Raw genomic sequence first — 23,324 nt, forward strand, 5'->3', positions numbered from 1 at the left:
CCCACTAGCAGCAGCCAGTGGAAAGGCCCAGAATGTACCTGGGGAGCAGCTGAACTAGCCTGGGATCTGCTGGATATGCCTAAGCCAGCGCCACTGCCATCATGTGACAGCATCAGACTCAGTTTAGGCCTGATCTCCCACACCTTCTGCCCTGGCCAGCAGGGTTGTCAATGTGGGTTGCTGCTTCTCTGCCAGAGTTTAGATTGCCCTCAAATTCGGCATACACAATGATGAAGATGTATGCTGTGCCTAAAACATAAAAGGCAGTCTTTTAAAAAGCTTGGGGCATTTAAAAAACAACAACCATCCATTGTGAGGGAATATAAAAAGTTTTAAATTCAGCACCAAAGGGGTTAATTAAAGAGAGTTCCCTTTAACAAAACACTTCTAGGCTCCACAGGTGAAATAAATACAGGAACAAAAACCCTTCTACTAAAATGTCTTTAGGACTGTAAATTGAGGGCTTAAAAGAAAAGTACTCTGCTTTGACTAAGAATAATCATATTGGGAGGAGGTAATATAAATACAAGAACAAATTTAAAAATAGATCAATATCACAAGTGACACAAAAACCCCCAAACCAATTTAATGTAAAAGCAACAAGTTATCAGTGCAATTTGCATTGTTCGGTTGTGGTTTTTCACCCCCTAGGCTCACACACAAGCTTCTTCCCCTCTCCGATTTGAGCCCTTTTCTGCTGTTAAGGCTCCTTGTGTGGGAATGAATATTTGAGAAATGGGGGCATGTTTCCAAGCTCTGCCCCTTGAACATGTCAGCTCAATACGTGAGGTTGAGGGTGATTGGCAGAAGCAAGAGTTCTAAACCACTCAGGAAGACTCCACGAGGATGGAGGTGCAATATTGAGGGCAGGGCTCCACAGCACAATCCTACTATATATTCATTGACACATGAAGAGATTGAACACCAAAGTCGGGTATCTTTCTCCTTCACTTATTGGTTTCAGAATTGGAAGCTCACTTCAAATAATGGAACCTGATCTTTCTTACTTCCTCCTGGTTCCTGGCGTAGTTCTTCCTTGAACCCTTCTTCCTCATTGGGGTCTGCCTCGGGTGCCAAAATGTCTTGGGCCGCCCCTGTATTCAGTTGTGTTTAGAACATACTGTATTTTTCGCTCTATTGGACGCACCGGACCATAGGACGCACCGGACCATAGGAGGGGGAGAACAGGGAAAAAATATTTTTTCCCCCTTGTTCTCCCCCTCTAAAACAAGGTGCGTTCAAGGTGCATTCACCTGAGCATGTGGAGCTGGCGGTGGGGGGAAGTGCTGCTTCCCCCCACCCCCAGCCTCAGAGATCCCTGAAGCCTTTGGAGCGCAGCGCCCTGCTGCCCTGCAGAGGCTTTGCACACAGCCGTCCCCAAGCTAGAAGAGCGAGACGGAGCCCTCCGTCTCGCTGTTCTGGCTTTGGAACAGCCTTGCTAGCCTCTGCAGGAGAGCGGGGTGCCTTCACCCCGCTGTCCTGGAGAGGCTTTGCGCGCAGCCGTCCCCAAGCTAGAACAGCAAGACGGAGCCCTCCGCAGCGCTCCGTCTCCCTGTTCTGCCTTTCGGCTTAGCAGCGCAGCCTGCATTCGCTGTATAGGACGCACACACATTTCCCCTTAATTTTTGGAGGGGAAAAAGTGCGTCCTATAGAGCGAAAAATACGGTACTTTTTAGGAGAAGGAGCTAGCCTTGATTATTTATGATTCATTTTGGAGTTCAACCTCCAAATAATAACATCATTCCTTGTGAAGGCAGAAATTTCATAACAAAGTTTCTCTTGCTAACTCCAGCTGAAAGGAGAACCTCAGCTAGTAGCACCAAAGCCTGCTTATCATCTCATTGTAAATTTTGCCAGAAGAATAAGAAAATGGGCAACATTATGGTATTTCTGCTAGGTGAAAGACAACATGAGAAAAGGGGATGGAGCTTCACCTGCTTACCCTTTAGTACCTTACTCTTTTGGTACTGGATTGGATGAAATGCTTACTTTGTTCTATCATAATTGCTGTCCTGGCAGTGCTTTTTGTGCCTAAAACATAAAAAGGCAGTCTTTTAAAAAGCTTGGGGCATTTAAAAAACAACCACCATCCATTGTGAGGGAATATAAAAAGTTTTAAATTCAGCACCAAAGGGGTTAATTAAGGAGAGTTTCCTTTAACAAAACACTTCTTCCAGGCCCCACAGGTGAAATAAATACAGGTACAAAAGCCCTTCTACTAAAATAGCTATTCTGGTAATTGCTGCAGTTGCTGTTAATACAGAGATCTGCAAGATTCCTTAAACAGTTATGTGTAAGTAAAAAGTTGTTTCTTTTCCTCATTCAGTTTGAAGTTTCATTTTTATCCTCCTCTGCAATTGAGTTTTTTTCTTATAGCTGTTGCAGTATACAGATGCTTCCAATGATATGATTTCTGCCTTTGCAAGCATGTGTGTCATGGTTTCATAGGGCTGTTCTTTCTGGTAGTCATATATATAATGAAAAACTTTGTTATTTATGTGCTAACAAACAGGCATAATCTTTGGAAAGGTATTCATAATTTTTTAATCTCATTATTCCATATAAAAGGAGATGCAGCTGAGAGAGTAGATGCTAAATAATTTGTAGGCTTGTTTAACAAATAGGTTATATAACACTAAGCCCTATATTATTTGGTATTGTGCTTATACTTGTTGCTTCAGTTTGGCATTTGTGCTGTACTTTACTGGTTATTGCTGTATCACTTTTCCACACAATTCCAAATGTGGATATTGCCAGTCATAATTACTTTTATGGGGGTCCCACCTGTCCTTCCTGATCTATTACTATGATATCTGATGCGGTGTCCATACATTCAGTAGCTATTTGATAAGGTATTTATGTGAGTGTAAAAAATGGTTGGGATACATTATTCTTTTTATTAAAAAATTCTGACTATTTTTGATAAGCACAATGATACCATTTAAAGCAATGGTTCTCAATCATTTATCCTCTGGGCTACACTTTCAGAATAAAAATTTGATTGCGCCACACCAAAAATTTTAAAGTGTAAAACAATGCAGCTACATAAGAACATTAATCCTTCCCAAAACATAATTATAAACAATCCTCCTACCTTAACTTGATGAGAGGTTTGAACTTGCTTTCGTTGGCTAATCTCATTTATATTAGCTTTAATTTGAGACAAACTCTCATCTCATCAGCACAAATGAAATGTTTAAATGTTTCTTTGATTGTCCTTGAATCTTCCCGCCACACTTGCAGTTCTCTCGTGCCACATGAGTATGGTGCACCACACCTTTTGAGAACCATCAATTTAGAGAACTCTAAATCTTGTTTTGCAGCTACTTTTTTATTGGTAGCTGCAAAAAGTTAACAGCAAGGTGTTGCAAAAATGGGGGTGTATGTGTGACACAAGAATAGTTTAACTTTGTCTGGTATAATGCACTAGCAGAGAAATGGAAGTTTTCAGATGGCCAGACTGCGAAGACAATTTTGTGGGCAAGTGGTATGGTTTTACTGAATGGTTGAAAGGACCAAATACCCGTAACGCCTTTCTCCAAACATGGTATGCTATGGGATGGTATATTGGAATGAAGTGAAAGCCTGAAAGGGTATATTATCTGTAGCCATCTATCAAATCTGAATGTATAACATATCACATGCTGTACTACTGCTTTAAAAAAAGCACAACCCCATAAAAAACCACATGATACAATAAGTACAGAGAATTGGTAGCAGTTTTCTTGCCAATCTAATCCACATTGCTCCAGAAGGCTGAAAAAAGAAAGTGCCTGTCCTAGCTAGCTTTGAATAGATGCAGGTGACTTGAAGGAACCCACCATACCTGTGCAAAATTATTGGAGGCTGGTCAGAATTCAAGCACTTGAATGGAAAGCTGAGCCCTATTCAACCATGTCTTCACTTTTCCTAGTCATTCCAACCAAAAAGTCCTCCTCATTTGTAGATACTTTAAAGCAGACTTCCCTAATGTGGTGCCCCACAAATGTTTTGAACCACAGCAGCCCTGCTGACTAGGCCTGATAAGGTCCAGACCAAAACATGGAAGATGGCACCAGGCTGGGGAAGGCTGACCTGAAGAACACCGACCCTCAGTACAGACCCTTGTGGAGCCACACAGTTTATCTCCATCTGACAACTTTCAATTTACTCACTTTTTGGTTTTCCTGTAATTTTAACAGTTCCCGAGATAAGTTAATCCATAGCTGCTAAGTTTTATGTGTCTGGCAAAGAACGTGGTCAGAAACAGAATATATACCATACATACCTCTGTGTGCCAAAACCTAAACTTTTAAGGAACATGTTCTGGTTAAAGGTATGTTGATGTTCTTTCAGCATGGCTGCTTTTCCACATCCTTAATTCTCTTTATAAAAATCTTTCTTACCGTTTCAAGACAGATGATTGGTCAATTTGTTCATATTAAGTAATTCTGGAAATCTTCTAACTACATAGTACAAAAGCTGACTCTAAATATGCTTGTTTTCTGAATAGTTGAAAACTTACAACTACATTAGAGAATGCAATTGAGGCTTGGATGACTACTGTGATATATTACTCAAGAAAAATGAATTGGGTTTGATTTTTTTTATATTTTGTAATAAAGATGCAACAAATTCATTGTTTTGCTATAATTTCTTCCCTTACAACTTTGCCAGTTACCAGTTTTACTGTTTTTCTGGCCAGCTTCTGATGTACCGTATTTTTCGCCCTATAGGACGCACTTTCCCCCCTCCAAAAATGAAGGGAAAATCTGTGTGCGTCATATGGGGCGAATACAGGCTTTCGCTGAAGCTTGGAGAGCGAGCGGGGTCAGTGTGCACCGACCCCTCTCGCTCTCCAGGCTTCGGGAAGCTATCAGCAAGCCTGGGGAGCCCGTGGGAGTTCCCGCAGGGCTCCCCGCGCTGCGGATCGCAGCCTGCTGCTCGGCGCGCAATGCGCCCTGAAGCAGAGCGCCCCTCACGCTGGGCAGACATCCACAGCGTGGGGAGCCCTGCCGGAGTTCTCGCAGGGTTCCCTAGGCTGCGGATAGCAGCCTGCTGCACGGAGCGCGGGGTGCGCTGAAGCAGAGCGCCCCACGCTTCGGGCGGACATCGGCCAGCCCCACAAGCTTGGGGGACAACGGGGAGGCGCAGCGCCGCCATCCCGCTGTTCCCTGACCCGATTTTTGGGGGGAAATAAAGGGATTTCCCCCCCCTTTATTTCCCCCCAAAAAACTAGGTGCATCCTATGGGACGGAGCGTCCTATGGAATGAAAAATACGGTACTTGAATAATATTCATTGTGTAAATAAATAGTATATAAAGAGCAACATAGCATTCAGTACCTTATGCTGAAATAGTCAGATAGTTAGAAGGAGACAACATGTGTAGTTATAATAAGTCATAGACTTACATGTAACAAATGTGTGCTCCCCTTTGGGCTTGTTTCCATAACCTAGTAAAATAAAATGCGTCTGCAAGGTGGCATTCCTTTACCTACTTACCTGTCAGTAATCCCCATTAAACTAAATGAGTACTCCTGAGTAGACAGGTACAGGAGTGTGCTCCTGAGTAGGCTTCTCATTGGCTTGGTTGAAAGCATTCAGAATACTTGCATTGCCTATTATGTTCTCAAAACTTTTAACGTTATTGTTGAAGACAAGTAAAACATATCTGGGAGACAAGTAAAGCATGCCTGCAATATTTTTCCTGAAAGGAGTGATAGAGCAGCAGTGTCATTTAGCTTATTTAAGTTGTTAATGGTTTATGGCTGTGTGCAGCAGCTTCATGCACAAGTGGATAGGAGAATGGTATGTCAGGCCCTGAACTTTGTCCTGAGTTCCTGTGTGCTTCTGAAAAGTGTTATTTGTATCATTCTGCAGTGACCCCCTCTGGCTGGCAGGCATAAAAGCAGCCATATCTAATTCTCCCCCCCCCTCCCCTTAATGTAAGGATCCTAAAACAGAAACATCATATTTTTGACTTCCTTCAGAAATAATATTTTCACTTAGTGGTGTTTATATTTGAGTAAAAGTTTCAGAATGTAGAAAGATTTCCATTACAGTGTTGTCTTGTTTTTCTTTAAAATGGCATTTGAATAGTTTTTATCAAATACTAGACAAAACTAAGCAAAATCCTATTTCGTTGTCATTATGACTGGGGACTTTGGGGTGGAAGAGAAGAATTTACTGCCAGAGGGAAAATTCCACACAACATGTGACTCTACTAGAAGAACAAAGGAATCATAGTTGCTCATAGTGGTAGTATTTTGCCCAATTAAAATCTTTACTTTTTAATAAACTGATTTCAGTAATGCAGGCCTCCTGTATAAATACGGTTTAGCAAGGTTGACAGACAGTTGCATGATTTTGTGCACACTGCTGCATGCTGAGACAACTGCTTCAATGTTTCAGTCCAGCAGTAAATGCTTTCTGCCTTCGAGCTGAAGCTTATTTAGTTGGGCTTATCTGGTGCTGCTGTAGCAACCATCAGTCTCCAGGCAACTGAGGCACATTGACCTCTTCGATGAACTGAGTGTAGCACTACTTCAGTTTAGCTTCCTGAGACAATAGTAATGGCAGTGAATGTGAAAAATGGTTTTTTGTGTGCGTGTTTTGGTAAGAGCCTACATTGTGATGAAAAGATGTCAAAATACTTCCGTGAATTTTGATATAACTTTGGAAAGATTGTGTGCAAAACCTTTCACAGGAGTGGCCAAAGTTCACTGATAGTGCAAAGCCCTTATATAAATATACTGTGAATTTTGAGCATTTTTGTACAGAACAGTGTTTGAAATTGACTAGTGTGCATTATGGGACAATTGACTATGTTGTGTTAGGCTTTTTTAGTAATATGCCATGCCATTGCCTGACTATAATCTTGCTTGCTTAAAAAATGTACACCAGTGATTATCTGACTTCGCCAAAGTTCTTGCTGGAGAGTGAGCGGTATTGTAATAGCAGTGTCTTCACAGTATATGCGTTTGGCTGGAGGACAGAAAGCTTTGAAGCCGCATTCAACATAAAGTTGTATCTCCACTTGATCCTAGACATACTCTCCTGTTCTGTTTGGGTTTTCAATAATCAGAGGGCTAGTATCTGGCAGGAATCTTTTGTCTTTTAACAGTAAATATTAAAAATGTTGGAAAAAGGGTATCAGATAATTTAGAAGACAAGTTAAGCTATTTTGTAGCTAATGATTAGATAGTACTGATTAGAGCACTTTACATCTAGTGACTTATGGCTAGATGTGGCTTATATTATAAGTAACTACAGTGGTACCTTGGTTTATGAACTTAGTCCATTCTATTAGTCTATTTCCGGTTTTGCAGAGTTTGTAAACCAAATCGTTCTTAAACCAGACTGTTCTTAAACCGAAGTATCACTGTATATGGCTACATGTTGTTTTCTGTGGGAAATAGAGTGTTCTTAAAATGGACATCAGCTTTCCCTCTTCTTTGATATTTAATTTTTCAGTAATGTTAAATAACTTAAGATTGATTTGTCTGTATAAAGCAGAGGGGATTGTGGCCCTCCAGGTGTTGCTGGACTACAACTTGCATCATCCCACCTCTTGACCGCACTGCCTGGGGCTGATGGGAGTCCCAACATCTGGAGGACCACAGATTGTTCATCCCTGCTATAGCTATGATTGAACAGCAAATTGCCCTTTGTAAACCCTGTGTAAAATGAACAGCACTTGTGAAAAAAATCGTAAATACCAACAGGATATCAGACATTTTTGTGTGTTTTTGTTGAAACAACTTCCACTAGAAGAGGGAACAAAAATTGCACTTGTCATCTTAGAGAGGCGAAGGATCTCCAATTAAAATTTCAGTGGTTGAGTTTTTTAAAGTGCATCTATATGGAGAATATATTTCCATTTTAGCTTCGGCAAAAATATATTTGATAATCTTTGTATCCCCTTTTCCAAATTCCGTTAAAAAAGAATTAAAAAAGAAAAGAAAATATTTCCGGTTCAAAGCAAATAGTGATGCTGTTCTTCATTTAATTTTAAAGTATGGAAATAATTGTGACCCTCAACAATTATTAACAAAAAAATTAATTTGCAAGAGGGGTATTTATTAGATATAAACTGATTTTACAAAGCAGCTTTGGAATTGGTGGCTCAGGCCTTTCTTGTTGTCCTATCATGAATGAAGGAGAGTTCAGTAATGGTTTAAGTACAATTAAATCCCTCCCCCTTCTTTATGGAAACTCAACTGTGGGCATTTCAGCATTAGCCTAAACAATGGTTTTGAATATGTTAAGCCCCTAACAATTAGAGTGAAGTTTGGGGCATTGAATAATGTCGGAATGATGCAATTGAACCTGACAGCTTCAACAGTCAGCCTACTCATGGGACCTGAAAGTTGTTCACACTTGGTTTCATCTCTCATCACACGCTGAGTATTAAAACCTTAGTCGTGGGGAGCTTAGACAGGAATGGGGGCTGTATCAGAAAATACTAAATATCCTAAAAGTTGAGGTGACTGGGTGCTTGTGCTTGATTTTTAAGACTATAGGGGTTCTGTCATATTTACAAAAAAGTGTTCTGCCAGGTTTTATTCTAACATATTGATTTTCTTAAAATTTAAGGACACATCATGTGGTATTTGCTAGTTGTAGAAATAACTACTAATAAAATCTTAGGGCACGGCCCACTGTCCTGTTGGTGCAGTTCCTATGTGCATAGGGTGACTGTTCACAATGGAGACCCATTCATCTTGCCCCTACTCTTAACCTGCATGTGCAACACAATAGGCTTTTTGAGCATGAGTAGCCTGCCCTGACCAGAGAGGAAGGGCAGGATGGGAGTGTGGAAGGCAAACACAGACCTACCATCTCCTTGACTGGCTGCCTGTGCAGGCCTGGAGTCAGGGGAGGGGGGCAAATAAGGCTCTCTTGAGCCTATGGAAATTGTTTGTGCATGGGCACAGCGTATGAGGTGCTCTGGATTATCCCTCATGTCATTAAGCAAATAATTCTAAATAGGTAATGGCTTATTTAAAACATTGACTTACCCAGTTTGCTTTTCTGTTTCATGCAACAAAGAGACTAGGTATATGTCTCTGTATTGCCTTTAATCAGAACATTAAAATGATATTTTTGTAAGGTATACCTTCCACGATCTGCTTCTGTTTTTAGTACATTGCATTACCTATAGGTAATTTTGTAAGTGTCCAGAATCTGTGCGCTGAAACATCTTTAAAGTTAAGTTTCACATGGATAGAAAGTGCATTTCAGTCTTGAGTTGATGTTTCTGATTAAACTGAGTTAGCTGAAGTAAAGTGAAATGCAGTTTCAGAACTGCATATTGGTACATGTTTGAACCCATTATCTTAAACGTATTGATAGGATGAGTCTGCCTTTTAAAGAAACGCTTCTTCAGTGTTTTTCAACTTCAAGTGAAACATGATTCTTTTACTTCACCTTTAAACAATGCAGCAATGGAATACTTTACTTTCCTGTCCAAATTAAGTTCCTATATAAATAGTAATCCTGCCTCTAATTTCTTTTTCCCCCTGACAGTGTTTTGGTTCATGATATACTTCCCAATTAATGACCAATTTGATTAAAACAGCTTTTATTGCAATTTAGGAATAATATTTGAAATATAATGTGTACATCTCTGGTAACTATAAAATATTGCAAAATGTTGAATTTGAATGGGTCTACATTTGTGTGTGTGTGTGTGTGTGTGTGTGTAGTAAAAAAAAAGGTTTCGCTTTTCAAATGTTCAAAAATATTATTTTCTTTTGTCCTGTTTTAGTGGGTGGGTTGGATAGCTACCATGGTTGGAAAGGTACCAGCAATTTTTGCATGTTTGGCAAGATGAGATAAAAAAACCTACTACTTGCAGCTAAATCTCTGTGAAATCAATGGATAGGATCCAAAGAACAACACTCCTAATTATGTGTTCAAGGAGCTGGTGTTTCTTGAGCAGTTCCTTGTTCAGTATAGCAAACTGCTTCTGAAAGGGCTGGGTCTCAAAAGCAGTTTGTGTTATAGCATGGGGTCTTGCTGTTCCGTGTGTGGGGAGTTTAAAACCTTACTGGACTCGTCAGAAATTATCTCTGTGGATTTTTGCCAGTGGATCTGTTGTCCAAGGGCTATGTCTAGAATCAGCACAGGAAAATGCTTGCAGCAAAAAAGTTGGATTTGGATGGGGAAACAACTAAGCACTCATTATTCTCTGCTTTTCACCAGTGCGTTTTATTGTATTGGAAATGGGCATAGTGCTTTTATTGTGCTAGGAGGAATAATGAGTTAAGTGCAAAGACCTTCATTTTTTTGTATAAATTCTGCAAATTCTTGGGGACTTGCCTTCTTATTGCATTTTAATCCTTAGGACCTTTTGGGAGGGTAATTAAGAGGACAGTAAATGAATTAGGACTTGGGCAAAACCTACAAAGTATTTTTATTTCGTGTAATTCCAGCTTTCTTAAGAATATTGTTTGCATGTATATGATTATACAAATGAATTCAAAATTGCTCTTCTAATCCATAATTCAACTCCATGAATATTCACTGAGTACTGCATCGAGTGGCAACTTGTGTGTGTGAATGAGCCATCACTGAACAGCTACCACAGTGAGAACTTTCTCATTCATACTTAATTTGGGCTGCCATTTAGTGCGTAATCTTCACAAGGTAGCTTGCATAATATAATTAAATTAAAAACAGCAGTATTAAAAACGATCTAAGAAAATTAAAGAAACAAGTAGCGTAAAACCAAACACCTTTAATCAGGAGTTCCCAAACTGTTTTCTGTGGATCACCAGTGATCCATGAGCTTCACTCGGGTGGTCCATGGCATGCCCATATTAAATATCCATATTGATTTTAATTATATATTTTTATTGCTTATTTTATTTCTTATACCATACTTTAATGTATTACAATTTCAGTTATATGGAATGCAAATTAAAATACAATACAAGAATTAAAAGAAGCAATAAAAATACAATTAAAAAATCATACAGCATCTAGCAAAGTGCATCACAATTGCTACAACAGGCAGAAAAATCATTAAGTCCACCAAGACCCTCAACAATTTTCAAGTGGCCTGTAGAGGAAAGAAACTGGGAAGTGCTGCCTTAAACCATTTTACAGCAGCACACCAAAAGATCTATGTTGCCCTGGTTCTTTTCAATAGAGCCATTTCACACATTCAGCTGCAAATAATCTAGTTGGCAGTCTTAAGTATTCTTGCCAGGAAGTCTGTCACTGATTGAACATTAAGGATTGAACTGTAAGCACAGAGCCATCAAGTGATGCAAGTGATTGTATGAATTGGACTAAGTAATTCATTCCTTTTTGCTTATCTCTAACATGTTAAAATGTTCAAAGGATTGAGCCCTTTTGATTCTCTTACAGAATAATAGGAATTACCTGCGCTCTGGATTTAGCCGGTGCTACGCCACAAATTAGTAATGAAAATTCAGTATTTCATAGGTATCTTCTCTCATATCCCAGGTTTCCTTGGTATTTTGTGCAAAATACTTTTTTTGTCTTTGTTTTGGGTTTTTACTTACTTACTGATGCTTCCATGTAAAAATATTCTGTTCTGGTAGCAGATAAAGCACTGGATAATATCCAGCTGAGTCATTGCTTGAATTAGACCCATTGAAATAAATGGACTAAAGTCATTTATTTCAGTACGTCTACCCTTATAATGAGCATCATCCAATGCATTAAATCACCAAATTTTCAAGTGTGTGTGTGTGATTTCTTGTCAGTGCTTTGCTTGCACATGAAAATAGAAAAACTTGAAGAGTGGCTTTGGGGCACAATTTTCCCTTGGTTTATAAGCAAGGGCTATTGACTTTCTTTTGAAATAGTTGATAAATGTATACATTTGTAGAAGCTTAACATGTTGGCTGGAGGCCAAAGCCTAATAGCAGAGTAAGATTCTTTTAAAGATGCAGCATATACTTTGTAATATTTTGCTTATGGTATTTATGTTGTGTGCAGCTAGTCAACCTTCTTTTAAATGGGGGACAAGCTGTCCAATTTCGGCATTTTAAAAATCTGTTGATCTTAATGTTAAACACAAGTTTAACTATTCCATTGAATTCAATGGGTTGTGTTGTACAATCTCAAGTATGCTTATGAGAAAGTAATTTTCCAGTGGGGCTTACTCCCTAGTAAGTGTGCTTGTGATCAGACACTTAACTTTGGCTGGATTACACCTTAAAATTTAATTTCTTCTTCAAAAACAAATTTTCATGTTTTTTGAGTTTAAATTAAAACTATTTATAATTTTAAAGTGTTTAACTTCCTCTGCGTCAATACCATGAGGCTGAAATCTATAATATATTCTCCTTAAAAACAGTTCTCTGAAGAACTGGTAGCAGTTCACCGAGCTTCCAAATTGAGTATTAAATGAGTTATGTTAGTAGAAAGTAACAGAGTTAAGGGAAGAAGGTATTTTTATTACGCCGGATTAGACAAAAGTTCTGCCAGCCTCCTCAGTTTTATCTCTTCAAGGGTTCATTTTGCTTGTTTGGCACAAGTCCCAGCGGAGAACTTCAGAATTGTGGTTAGCAACATGAATGAATACAATTTTGGATGAGCTCTTCAGTAAGTTGAACTGGCCAGCTGCCAAAACTGAACTTCCTTATAAGGGGGTTGGGGCAGAGCTGTGATTCACGGAGCCCAACGTTGTATAGAAACGTACTTGTAATGGCTGTGTTTTCTGTAAAATAAAACAAAAACAAAAACTTGGTTTCCTCGTGTAAATGAAATAGGAAGTAACCAAATAGTGTTCAGGTTTTACTAATGATAGAGCACAACAAAGGAAATATGACTCTATGCGGTTAAACTATAAAGCTGGAAGTCGGATCTTTTGACCTTCATTGCCTTCTTGTGATGTAAGGAACCCAAGCATTTGTGAGACATCTGTTGTCTACCTGCCCTTATTCTGTAAATGGTTTAATAAGATTAAATAATTAGGAAAACCACATGGTCACCATGCAGCCAAGCCCTGGTATTGCCTGCGTCCTTTGGAAATGTGAGCAATTCTGTGTTACCCAACATTTTGTAGCAGTTACTTTGAAATGGTAGCTCATGCCATTTCGGGTGCAGATTAGTTTGGATGTTGCAATGCTCTACAGCGGTGTTTTCCAAAGTGTGATACATGTATCCCCAGGAATGTGTGTGCAAGGCTTACGGCAGAATTCTTTTATTTGACTTTCTTGTTGTTTTTTAGCTTTCAAAAATATGTATTGTTAAAACTACCCCCAAATCATCTGTCCCGCTATTATTTTAACTTTGGGAAACACTCTTCTACTGTATCATAAAGTTGGAAATGTTTGTTTAGTTTTCAAATATATTTATTTGGTTCTCAGCCTGATTTGAAGACTGTACGTGTGTGATATTCCCGACTGCCTGTGTTGAGTTTGTGACACTTTCAGGTGATGCCTTGTTAGGTTTTTCTCTGCAAAAGTATAAACATATTTGAATTTTATTTTTGTATAGGCAAATACCCTACCTGGATCTTCCCTCAGCCTGCCTCCATCTCATACGTATGGCAATAGGCTGAACCCCACCTCAACAATGGGAGCACTTACATCTCAGTCTGAAAACAGTCAAACAGGCAAGATAAAGATTTTCAAAATGTCTCTTTTGCACCGTATCTTTTAAAAGGATATTTTTTAGCTAATTCCTTCTTGCTTTTGGTTCAGCTTGCATGTTTAACAGCTTGCTGCATTTTGGAAATGAATGCTGCTTTACTGCAGAAGTCATTGCTGTGTATCTTCCACTGTCTGAAATGTAAATGTTTAAGCAGAGCCATGAGCAGGCAGGAATGCAACAATGTCTCCTGTGACTTTTGTGATTGATGCGTTCAGTTCTCTTAGTTCTCTGCAATGAGGGGAGAGCAGCGCTGGGGTTTGTTGTGAATAGTTTAAACCTTTATTTGCATAATTCATGAAATTGCACGATATACAAGTTTGTGTGACCGACATCCTGTTACGCAAACTTTCGCAGTGTTTTTTAAAATGATGCTTTTTTTTTTAAATAGTATTGGCTTAAAAAGAAGGGGAAAAAATCTAATGAGCTGCTGGATTTGCTTTGTTTCATTCCATCCTTAAGGATTTGTTGACATGTCGTAATAGTCATGCCTGTTTGGGGGAAGGGAATGAGTTTAGCAGTTTACCAAGAATGGATCAGTCATGTCTTGCCCTCTAAGAGGCCAGAGGTCATTTGCTGCAGAATAGGGGGAGGGCAACCTTGAAGGGGGCAGATAGGGTTATTTTATTGAGAGGCCATAGGGAAAAATAACCCTTTTGAGTCCTACCAAGCAAGACGCTTCCATGTATTTAATGATACATTTTAAACACATCTCATATTCTCCATCTTTCTTTTTCTTCACTTTTAAAGTAATAGGCATTAACTTTTTTTAGAAAAATAATGTATGCTTTAACATTTGTTAGTGGAACTTCTGGGGGGGAAAAGTTACTGATAAGAAGTAAATATACAGGGCGGTTTATGGGTTTTCCTGGGATGCAAAGTGTTAACAAAAATACAAAGCCTGGGGATTTGCTGTGATAAGCATACAGATTAGCTGTCCACAGCTGTGATTCATTACTTTCGCTGCAGAAATTAAAAGTGGCTGAGGGGAGGGTACTGGAAATGCAAGCCATGCTTCTGTGCTATAAAACTGAAAGCAATGAAAGGACTGTGGCTAATCCTTGGCCTGCTACGCTCAGAGAAATGTGTGCGGACAATGCCTTCCCCACTGCAGTTAGCAGTTTTAAACTGGTAACCTTCTCTAGTGTTACTAGCAACTCCCAGATACTGGATTACATTTTGAAAGGATCTCCCTATCTGCAGCATCTTAAAATATTATCTCGGAAAGAGTCACTCTTGGCTTTGAAATATTTACTCTGCAGATCAAGATCTTGGAGACAATAGCCGGAGCCTTGTGGGCAGAGGAGGCTCGCCCAGAGGAAGCCTTTCACCACGGTAAGCAGTATTTACACTCGTGAGTTCAGGCAAAGGAAATATTCTTTAAGGCATGGAAACTTTTATCTCTTATCAGCCATGCTTTCATTTAGGCTGAACAGAATTGTACAGGTTTGTGTCTAGAGGGGTAAAGAAAAATGTTCCCAATATCAACTTAACAGGATTAACTAATAAAATAATATATTTTACCTCTGGTATGAAAATGGCTTTGGGGAATTCCACATCCCTCCAATTGTTACATAATCTTGGCTCACCTATATGGCTAGTTGATTATTTGTATGTAAAATCCTGTGTATCAGCAGCTACCAAATGTCCATATATATATATATATATATATATATATGCTTTCGTAGATTTTCACGGGTACAGGAATGCAGGTTTTGGTGTCCTCGGGTGTCTTCCCGTGTAAAAGTTGGGGTGTCTAGGCGACGTTTCGACGAGGTCTCACTCGTCATCTTCAGGCTGGTGCTTTCGGCTTCTTGTTACTGGAACAGAGCAGGATCTCAGTGTTTGAGTTCCTATAAATACTGTTGAGGAGGTGTGGTGTATAGCCTCCAATGTTCTGGGCAGAGAGGAGGTTCCCAGGCTAGGATCTCAAACACTGAGATCCTGCTCTGTTCCAGTAACAAGAAGCCGAAAGCACCAGCCTGAAGATGACGAGTGAGACCTCGTCGAAACGTCGCCTAGACACCCCAACTTTTACACGGGAAGACACCCGAGGACACCAAAACCTGCATATATATATATATATATATAGAATGTTAAATGTAAACATTTTATATGTTAAATGTGTTTTTTAAATGTGTTAAAGAAAGAAAAAGATAGGTAGTTCAGGAAAAGGGAAAGTTCTTCCAAAGGCAGTGAAATCTAAAATGTAGACGTGACCAGAACTGAAACACTGGTCACCAGAATTTAATCACTTTATGCTGGTGTCTTTGTTTAAAGAAATAGTATTTGTTGCTAAGTGTCATGTAAAGATGGTATTGCACTGCTTGTATATTGACTTCAGTGGAAAAAAAACATTTCATAATTATTGGTTGGTATTCTTAAACTTTTTGCTTAATGATAGAATAGCACTATGTGCTGCTGCTGCAGTATCAGCAGTCATTTAATAAGTTGGTAATAAATAAAAAACATTGTTAGTGGAGGCATGTCAATGTCCCATATCTAATCAGAAGTGCTGTGTCATGTACAAGAGTAAATGAACTGTAAAGTGAATGTTAGTGATCTGTGGCCTGATTTTCAAGAGCTTGCAAATCCCAAAGACTGACTGAAAATATATTCACTTCTGAAGAATCAGGCCAGTATTGTCTTAGGGACAAATCCTCAAAAGTCTTATGAAGATGGACTGTGACAGATTGCAAATTAAGCCTTTTACGTATATAGATCTATTTCCTTAAACATCTTTATCTCTGTTGGAGCTGTTTGTAGGGTTCCATTGTGCATTAGTTAGTTAAAATTAAATAAAAAGGATAATGCAATGTATTTTCTTTTTATTAGTGTTGCAGCATACTAAGCCTTTTGATCAATTTTTTTTTTGGTCTGGTAAACATGTGGATTATTGGAAAACTTTTTATTTAAGTATTTTTATTAGGGTCTTGTCCCTTTTCAGAACTCTTTCATAAATAGAGGAATAACGACACAGAATACACAGAAATTCTCCTTGTTTAAGTACCATTGATTTCACTGGAATTTAGGTTTGCTTCAGGTCTTTATGGATTATGGCCTAGCACTCAACTCTTCTTCAGATATATTTGTTATTTATGGATTATATGTAATTATAACAAAGTGAAACATTATTAACATACGCTTGCAAATAAAATGCAATCTATGCTTATATGAAACAACTTGGCATATGCGCACTCCTGTAGGTATAAAACACATGTTAAACATGTGTTAAGATTGTAAGTATTTTGATTTTATGAAACCCTTCAATTTTATCCCATTCTGTTTTATAATACACTAAAAAGGGTGCAAAATTGTGTGTAAGACAACACATCTGTCTCTGACACTGTACATGAAACAATGGAAAGGGACAATGTATCTTTTAATCACACTCCACTATTTTATATATTAAAACTGCCAGTTTAGATCTAGCCAGTGACCTTTGGTAAACCTAGTGCCCTGTCTAATTGTTCGAGAAATATGCAGGTATGGGATGATCTGCTCTTTGCACCAAACCCCCCCCCCCCCATTCCTGACATTCAAAGGGTTTAGATTTAGTGCAGTCTACTAAGCATATATGCCTGTATAATGCACAATCATTAACATAGAGCTTATGCAGATCTCCCACAATGCATCCAAATACATGAATGGAGGTTTGTGCAGCAGTCGACTCTGCACCCTTTGAGACTCTGTGCAGAAGTGCTCTGGTCACATTGGCGAATAACCACAGATGAATATGTTTAATACTGTATTTTAACCAATGTAGTCTATTGCCCCACTTCTGTGGTACAATTGTAGATTTAGTATACTTTGTAAGGAAGAACAATGGATTTGGTGTCATGTAATTCTTGCATTGTACTGAAGAGTATATAGCAGTTTTATATCTACTTTACCCTGTTTATGATATTATACATTTCCATACTATGAGCTCTGAATTTTCCTTCAAATGGTGTAATTCTTGATTGGATTTAATCTTGTATGGATTCTGTATTCCAGTAGCATTCTATAGATATTATTTCTTCTTAGAAAAAAAATCATATTTGGTATAATATGTGTACTTTCATAATGTGGATTTATACAGAATTACATAATTATTTGTGTCTTTTCTCGACCTTAATTCTTTCTAGCATCCCATTTCACTTGACTCCAGCTCTGTAGTTAGTTATCATCAATATTTGCTTACTTAGAGGGGACCACTTACAGAATTTTAGGTTATTTATTTTCTGGCTAGGATTTTCCCCAGCATACTACCCACGTGTGAAAATGAGATTTCCGTCTGCTATTTTAACTTGTTTTGTTCTTTAAGAACAGCTTTTAACTGTTTACAAGGGTGTAAAAATGAAGTGGAATAAAACATTATAAGATACTTTAAAATCTGATCTTTGTCACTTGCCACTTGCTTTCCTTATTGAGTAATTTCACTGATAGCATCCTGCAGAAGATCTAGAGTCCAACTGAATGTTAGCTGTTTATGAAATAGTTCACACTTTGTCTTCATTTCCTTTTTGCCTGTTTCTTCTGATTACAAGCTTTGATTTTAAACAAAATATTTCCCAATGCAGGATGTTGCTGGTGATCTTTTCAGTACAAAAACACTGTATATCCTATATACCAGGCCAGAAAACAAGACTTTTGTGGTCTTGCTTTATGTTACTAATGTTAGTTCTCCTGCATGTTTCTCAGCAATTCTCTTAATTTCTATGTGCTTTAAACTAGATTAAGTAAATATGAGATGAAACTATTTTTGTTACTTGGAAATAGGGGCATACATTCATTAATTACATGTGGTAATAGGCTGAATATTGAGTTCCTGGTCAAACCAACAGAGATTATGCAATATGGCAATAGGAAGAGTTGGATCCAAAGCCCGTTAAATTCAAAGCAGCACTGATACTGATATAAATGGTGCCGCATTAAGACAGAAGTTACATGTATTTTAAATAGTAGGAAGCTTTTTACATGCCCTTATTCCAGCTAAGGCAGAGTGCTGGGAGAAATGCTTTGTGCTGTCATGTTCAAGAATCTATACTTGAAAACTGTGAATGTCAGAAGGAAATTGCAATATTCTTGTAATTAAGTGGACAGGAAGTATTTGAATTCACCAGCATCTTAGGTCTATATACATTTTTAATTTTTAAGATGAATCTAAAAATGTCTGAAGTATAATTTTGATAGGAAGCTGCTGTAATGTTATCTCTCGACTCTGACACAGGAAATGCTTGGCACTCAAAAGACTCAATGAGGTCACAGTCTTCAAAGAAATTGTAATGTGCTCTCGGTTTGTGTGTGTTAATTTTTTTTTTTTAAGAAACAAAAGTTTCCAAATTGTAAAAGTGTCTGTCACATTACATGCTGATCAGGATTTCCTGTTGTGACCTAAATTAGCTATACTGTCTACATGTGCCTTTAATTTCTTGCATGTCATATTGACTGCTGTTATACTTAAGGTTTTTCTTTAGTATAGTGTCTTAATCGCTTGGTTCAGTTATACAGAGATCCTATACTTCATCATACAGAAGCCTTGCCTTTTAAATAGAGATTAATAGCATGGTATATTCCTTTTTTCTTTAGCTATTCATTGGGCTAGATTCCAAAGATATTTGATGATCAAAACATAAGTCATAAGTATTTGAATGGCACAGTCATTTTCTTCCTAAAATCTCACACAAGAGTATTTGTGCAAAATTTCATAAGCTATGGAGGACCTCAGGAATTTGACAAGTATTTTATTGACTGGCATTGTATAAAGGTGTTGCTTGTTTATATACATATATATCTTCTGTAGAGCTCTTGTAGTTGATTATATCGCAAAACATTCCATCAGCTGATGAAGTTTGCATTCATCTGGGCACTGTTAAATTAGATTATCCAAATAAGAGAAGCTTTGTATTTTGAACAGAAATTTTCTAAGAACTGTTGTCATGCTGGGATTTTATTTTAAACCATTGTTGATGGGAGCCAGTAAGGGATCTTAAGGAATGTTGATTTGCAAGGGGTTAAGGAGCAGCTAAAGAAAGTTGATGGATCTTTTATGTGGGGGTTCTCCTCCCTCCTCTTCCTTTTAAATATAATTTATAATCTTCCTACAGGTCGCCTGTAAGTAATTTACAGATTCGTTATGATCAGCCAGGGAATAGCAATGTGGAGCATTTGCCCCCGGTACCAGTTACTATAGAGCAACTTCTGGAGAGGCAATGGAGCGAAGGGCAACAGTTCTTGCTCGAACAGGGCACCCCTAGCGACAGTAAGTACTTCATACTGTCTTGCCTGTTTCAAACACTGAACATTGTTAACCATGTATGGCCCCATTTATGTAATATCCAACAGAGAAATGTTTTCTGGTGAGTATGGGTTAATTACGTTTCAACAGGGATAAACATTGCTTAAAGCATAATAATGTGTTTAAACATGGTTCTGGGAGCTTCTCCCCATCTTGGAATGAAAAAATGCTTGCCTAAAATGTTGCCCAATGACATTTTGCTCCAGAACCTTGACAACGGGGGAGATCTGGTTAGTGGGTTACAGCAGATGTGGGAACATATTATTATTATTATTATTATTATTATTATTATTATTATTATGAAGTTATATATGTGGTCTAAATGATTGCCTGGGCCCCTTTTGAGAAGTGATTTTCTATTTGTAATCCAAGCATTTAAATTTTTGGAATGGTAAAATTAATATTTTTAAACAATTAACAAAAAGACATTGATCGTGCTTCCCTGGTTGTTGATAGTGAGAGAAGTGCCATCTAGTTGGTATTTTTTTTTTTTATGAATGGTACCCTGACAAAAATGCTAATTGTGAGGAAATTCATGCAGGGATAATCCTTTAAACATGATAGCTGGAGGACAGGTTTAGCTAAGTCTTATTGCATCTCATTTGGGCACACTGAGAGTTCCTTTGTATGTTCTTGAAGAGGAGGGATAAAAAAGCTAAATCCTTGGGAAATGACCAGATGTGCCTGTACCAGTAGACTGGCGTCTGTATTAGGCCCAGAGGTCACGTTGAACAAGTACAATTTACAATTTAAAAAGTAGCTTTTACCGTGTTTTAATTGCTGAACTATCTTGCATGCGGGCTGATGCGAAAGTCCCAAAATTCACCCAAAATCCAAATTTGAGGGTAGAGAAGATGGTATTTGGCTGCGGATGTGCTTTATCTGCAGGGAGAGGGCAGAGACGGCAGGGCTCCTCATGCTCCCTGCTGGGTGCTCTTTAGAGGGACATTGAAAGCAGCTGGAGTCTGTTGATTTAAAAGCAATAAAAACAGAGTAAAAGTTTTCATTGATTACATAAATTTGCAGGTTTTTTGGCCAATGAGTCAACAAATCAGCCCCCTCCCCCCCCAAAAAAATGAAAAAGAAAACCCTACAAAACTGTTCTGTGAGAGCATAATAGCATTTAAAACTTTTGTACAACCCAAACTGAGTCTCTTTTTCTTGAACAATTACTTGGCAGTGGAGGCTCCTGAAGGAATCTTTCCTTTAGAAAAGTGATGGCAAACTGAAAGTGTGTGCGCTGCCATTTGTTTGTGGCCATTGGTAGGGACAAATGAGAGTGGGTTACAAAATTCTTTGTGCATTAAGCCGGGTACAGGAGTCAGACTTTGTCCTCTGAAATATGTGTGTCCTATTAAGAAGCTTATGCACTTGGGGCTTCCAGAATAAGTGACTGCAGAGGCATGCACTGGGTTACCTGGAGGATATACACTCAGCAGAGATGGGGATAAACAGATGTGTATGAATTGACCCCTGTAGTTCTCACCATGCCTAACTTCAAAGGGAATTTAGAGCATTTTTCACCTCTTTGCCTGTCTTTCTGATAAGGACATATCTTAAAAAGAAGTTACTAGAGAAGTAAAAAGGTTCTCTCTAATAACTGATTTGCTAGTGGTGTCTTAGATTTTTTAAAAAAATTATTCCAAGCCGGACCAATGTATGCAGTTATTATGTTAAGAAATAGCACCTTTAATTATAATTTTTCAGGGACTTGGATTGATTGGTTGTATTTTGGTCAGTTTTAGGTATGCTGAAGTCATTGCACCAGCTTCAAGTTGAGAACCGACGCTTAGAAGAACAGATTAAAAACCTGACTGCTAAAAAGGAACGCCTCCAGCTACTAAATGCCCAGCTTTCAGTTCCTTTCCCAACAATAACCTGCAATCCGAGTCCTTCACATCAAATACATGCATTTTCAGCTCAGGCTGGTAAGGCAACAGAAGTAGTTTTTGTTTTTAATGCAGAGCTCTGTCACAACTTCCAGAAAGCTTTTGGCCTCTTACCATTGCCTGTTATCTGTATGAGAAGGAAGTAAATTGAATGTTTCTACTGTTTTTATTCTGTATTTTGACCTGTAAAATCAGTAATTTCTGAGAACACTTTTAAAAGGACTGTATGTTGGCCAGGTGAAACTTAGAGATGAAATTAATTTAAGTACTTCTGCTGGCTGTGGATTCATATTGAACAGCAAAAAAAGCAGAAGTAGATCACTGTTAGTCCATACATTTAATATAACATTAATTCACTTTTATTTAAGTGTTCCACATTGAATTCGGTTTTATGCCTTTTGGGGGCAGAAACAGAGATTCTCTCACACTCTCGTTTGTTTGTTTTTAACTCCTGCTTTTAGCTGCTAGCACTGATTCTTTGAACAGCAGCAAGAGCCCTCATCTGGGAAGCACCTTTCTACCTGACAATTCCCTTCCCGTATTAAATCAGGTACTGTTTGTTTTCTTTTCCATGCATTCTAAGACTTCTGCTAGGTTAATAGTGCATCTCGATTATTTGCTTTTGTGTGAAGTTTGATGCAGCTGAGCCTTTGTGTTTTCACTAGGAGATCAACTCCAGTGGACAAAGCACCAGTAGCTCCTCTGCTCTTTCCACTCCCCCACCTGCTGGGCAAAGTCCAGCTCAGCAAGGCACCGGAGTCGCAGGAGTTCAACAGGTCAATGGCGTGACAGTGGGGGCACTTGCCGGCGGAATGCAAACTGTAACATCCACCATTCCTGCCGCCGTTGGTGGAATAATTGGAGCTCTGCCAGGTAACCAGCTGGCAATCAATGGAATTGTTGGGGCTTTAAATGGGGTAATTCAGACTCCTGCCACAATATCGCAGAACCCTTCTCCTCTCGCTCACGCAACTGTGCCACCAAACACAGCACATCCTCTGCCAACGACACTGAGTAGCAGGTAAGCCTTTGCTCTTGTTTGTCTTTTTGGCTCATATTTGCTATCCCCCCCCCTCCTTTTTTAAGTCTGTCTAAAATAACTGCTTTTTCTTGAAGGTACTGAGGAAAGAGCTTAAAAACAGTGAAATGCTTACTGTGTTCGAATTTCCTTTTGCATGTGAATAGGAAACTTAAGCAGTCATTCTCTCTTGCTGCTGACTCCTAAAACATAGGATTAATTTCTATGATTTTGTTTTGAGCATGGAGTCTGTGTTCATCTGTGCATGTTCTTGTTTGTTTTGTTTTTTGAACAGTCTTTTCCCAGTTCAGACGCTTTCTCCCACGTTCTCCTCTTAACCGTCTGCACTGCCACAATATGCTCCCTCCAGCTTAGCTTGGGGGCTTATACCGCATGAGTTGACTGTACAACGGGATATGTGATGCAGCTGTTCTATTTCCATTACATGCTTTAAAGTTGCCATGTTCCTTAGTTCATCAGGCTGTTGAAATGGCTAGCCATAAGGGGCAAAATTCTGCTGATTG

General features: G+C 38.6%; 1 protein-coding gene across 9 annotated transcripts in view; it reads left to right on the plus strand.

Moving 5' to 3' along the window:
- The window catches only part of MLLT10 (MLLT10 histone lysine methyltransferase DOT1L cofactor), a 131,725-nt gene that overhangs the window by 102,501 nt on the left and 5,900 nt on the right, over positions 1 to 23,324 (plus strand). For all 9 annotated transcript variants that reach the window (XM_083406164.1, XM_083406159.1, XM_083406162.1 and 6 more), the window contains 6 exons: positions 13,461 to 13,578; positions 14,876 to 14,948; positions 19,703 to 19,857; positions 21,633 to 21,821; positions 22,244 to 22,332; positions 22,448 to 22,803. In XM_083406164.1, the coding sequence (XP_083262290.1) occupies positions 13,461 to 13,578; positions 14,876 to 14,948; positions 19,703 to 19,857; positions 21,633 to 21,821; positions 22,244 to 22,332; positions 22,448 to 22,803 (980 nt within the window). The remainder of the gene's footprint in view (positions 1 to 13,460; positions 13,579 to 14,875; positions 14,949 to 19,702; positions 19,858 to 21,632; positions 21,822 to 22,243; positions 22,333 to 22,447; positions 22,804 to 23,324) is intronic.

This window comes from Podarcis tiliguerta (assembly GCF_965153285.1).
Source record: "Podarcis tiliguerta genome assembly, chromosome: 12".
Classification (NCBI taxonomy): domain Eukaryota; kingdom Metazoa; phylum Chordata; class Lepidosauria; order Squamata; family Lacertidae; genus Podarcis; species Podarcis tiliguerta.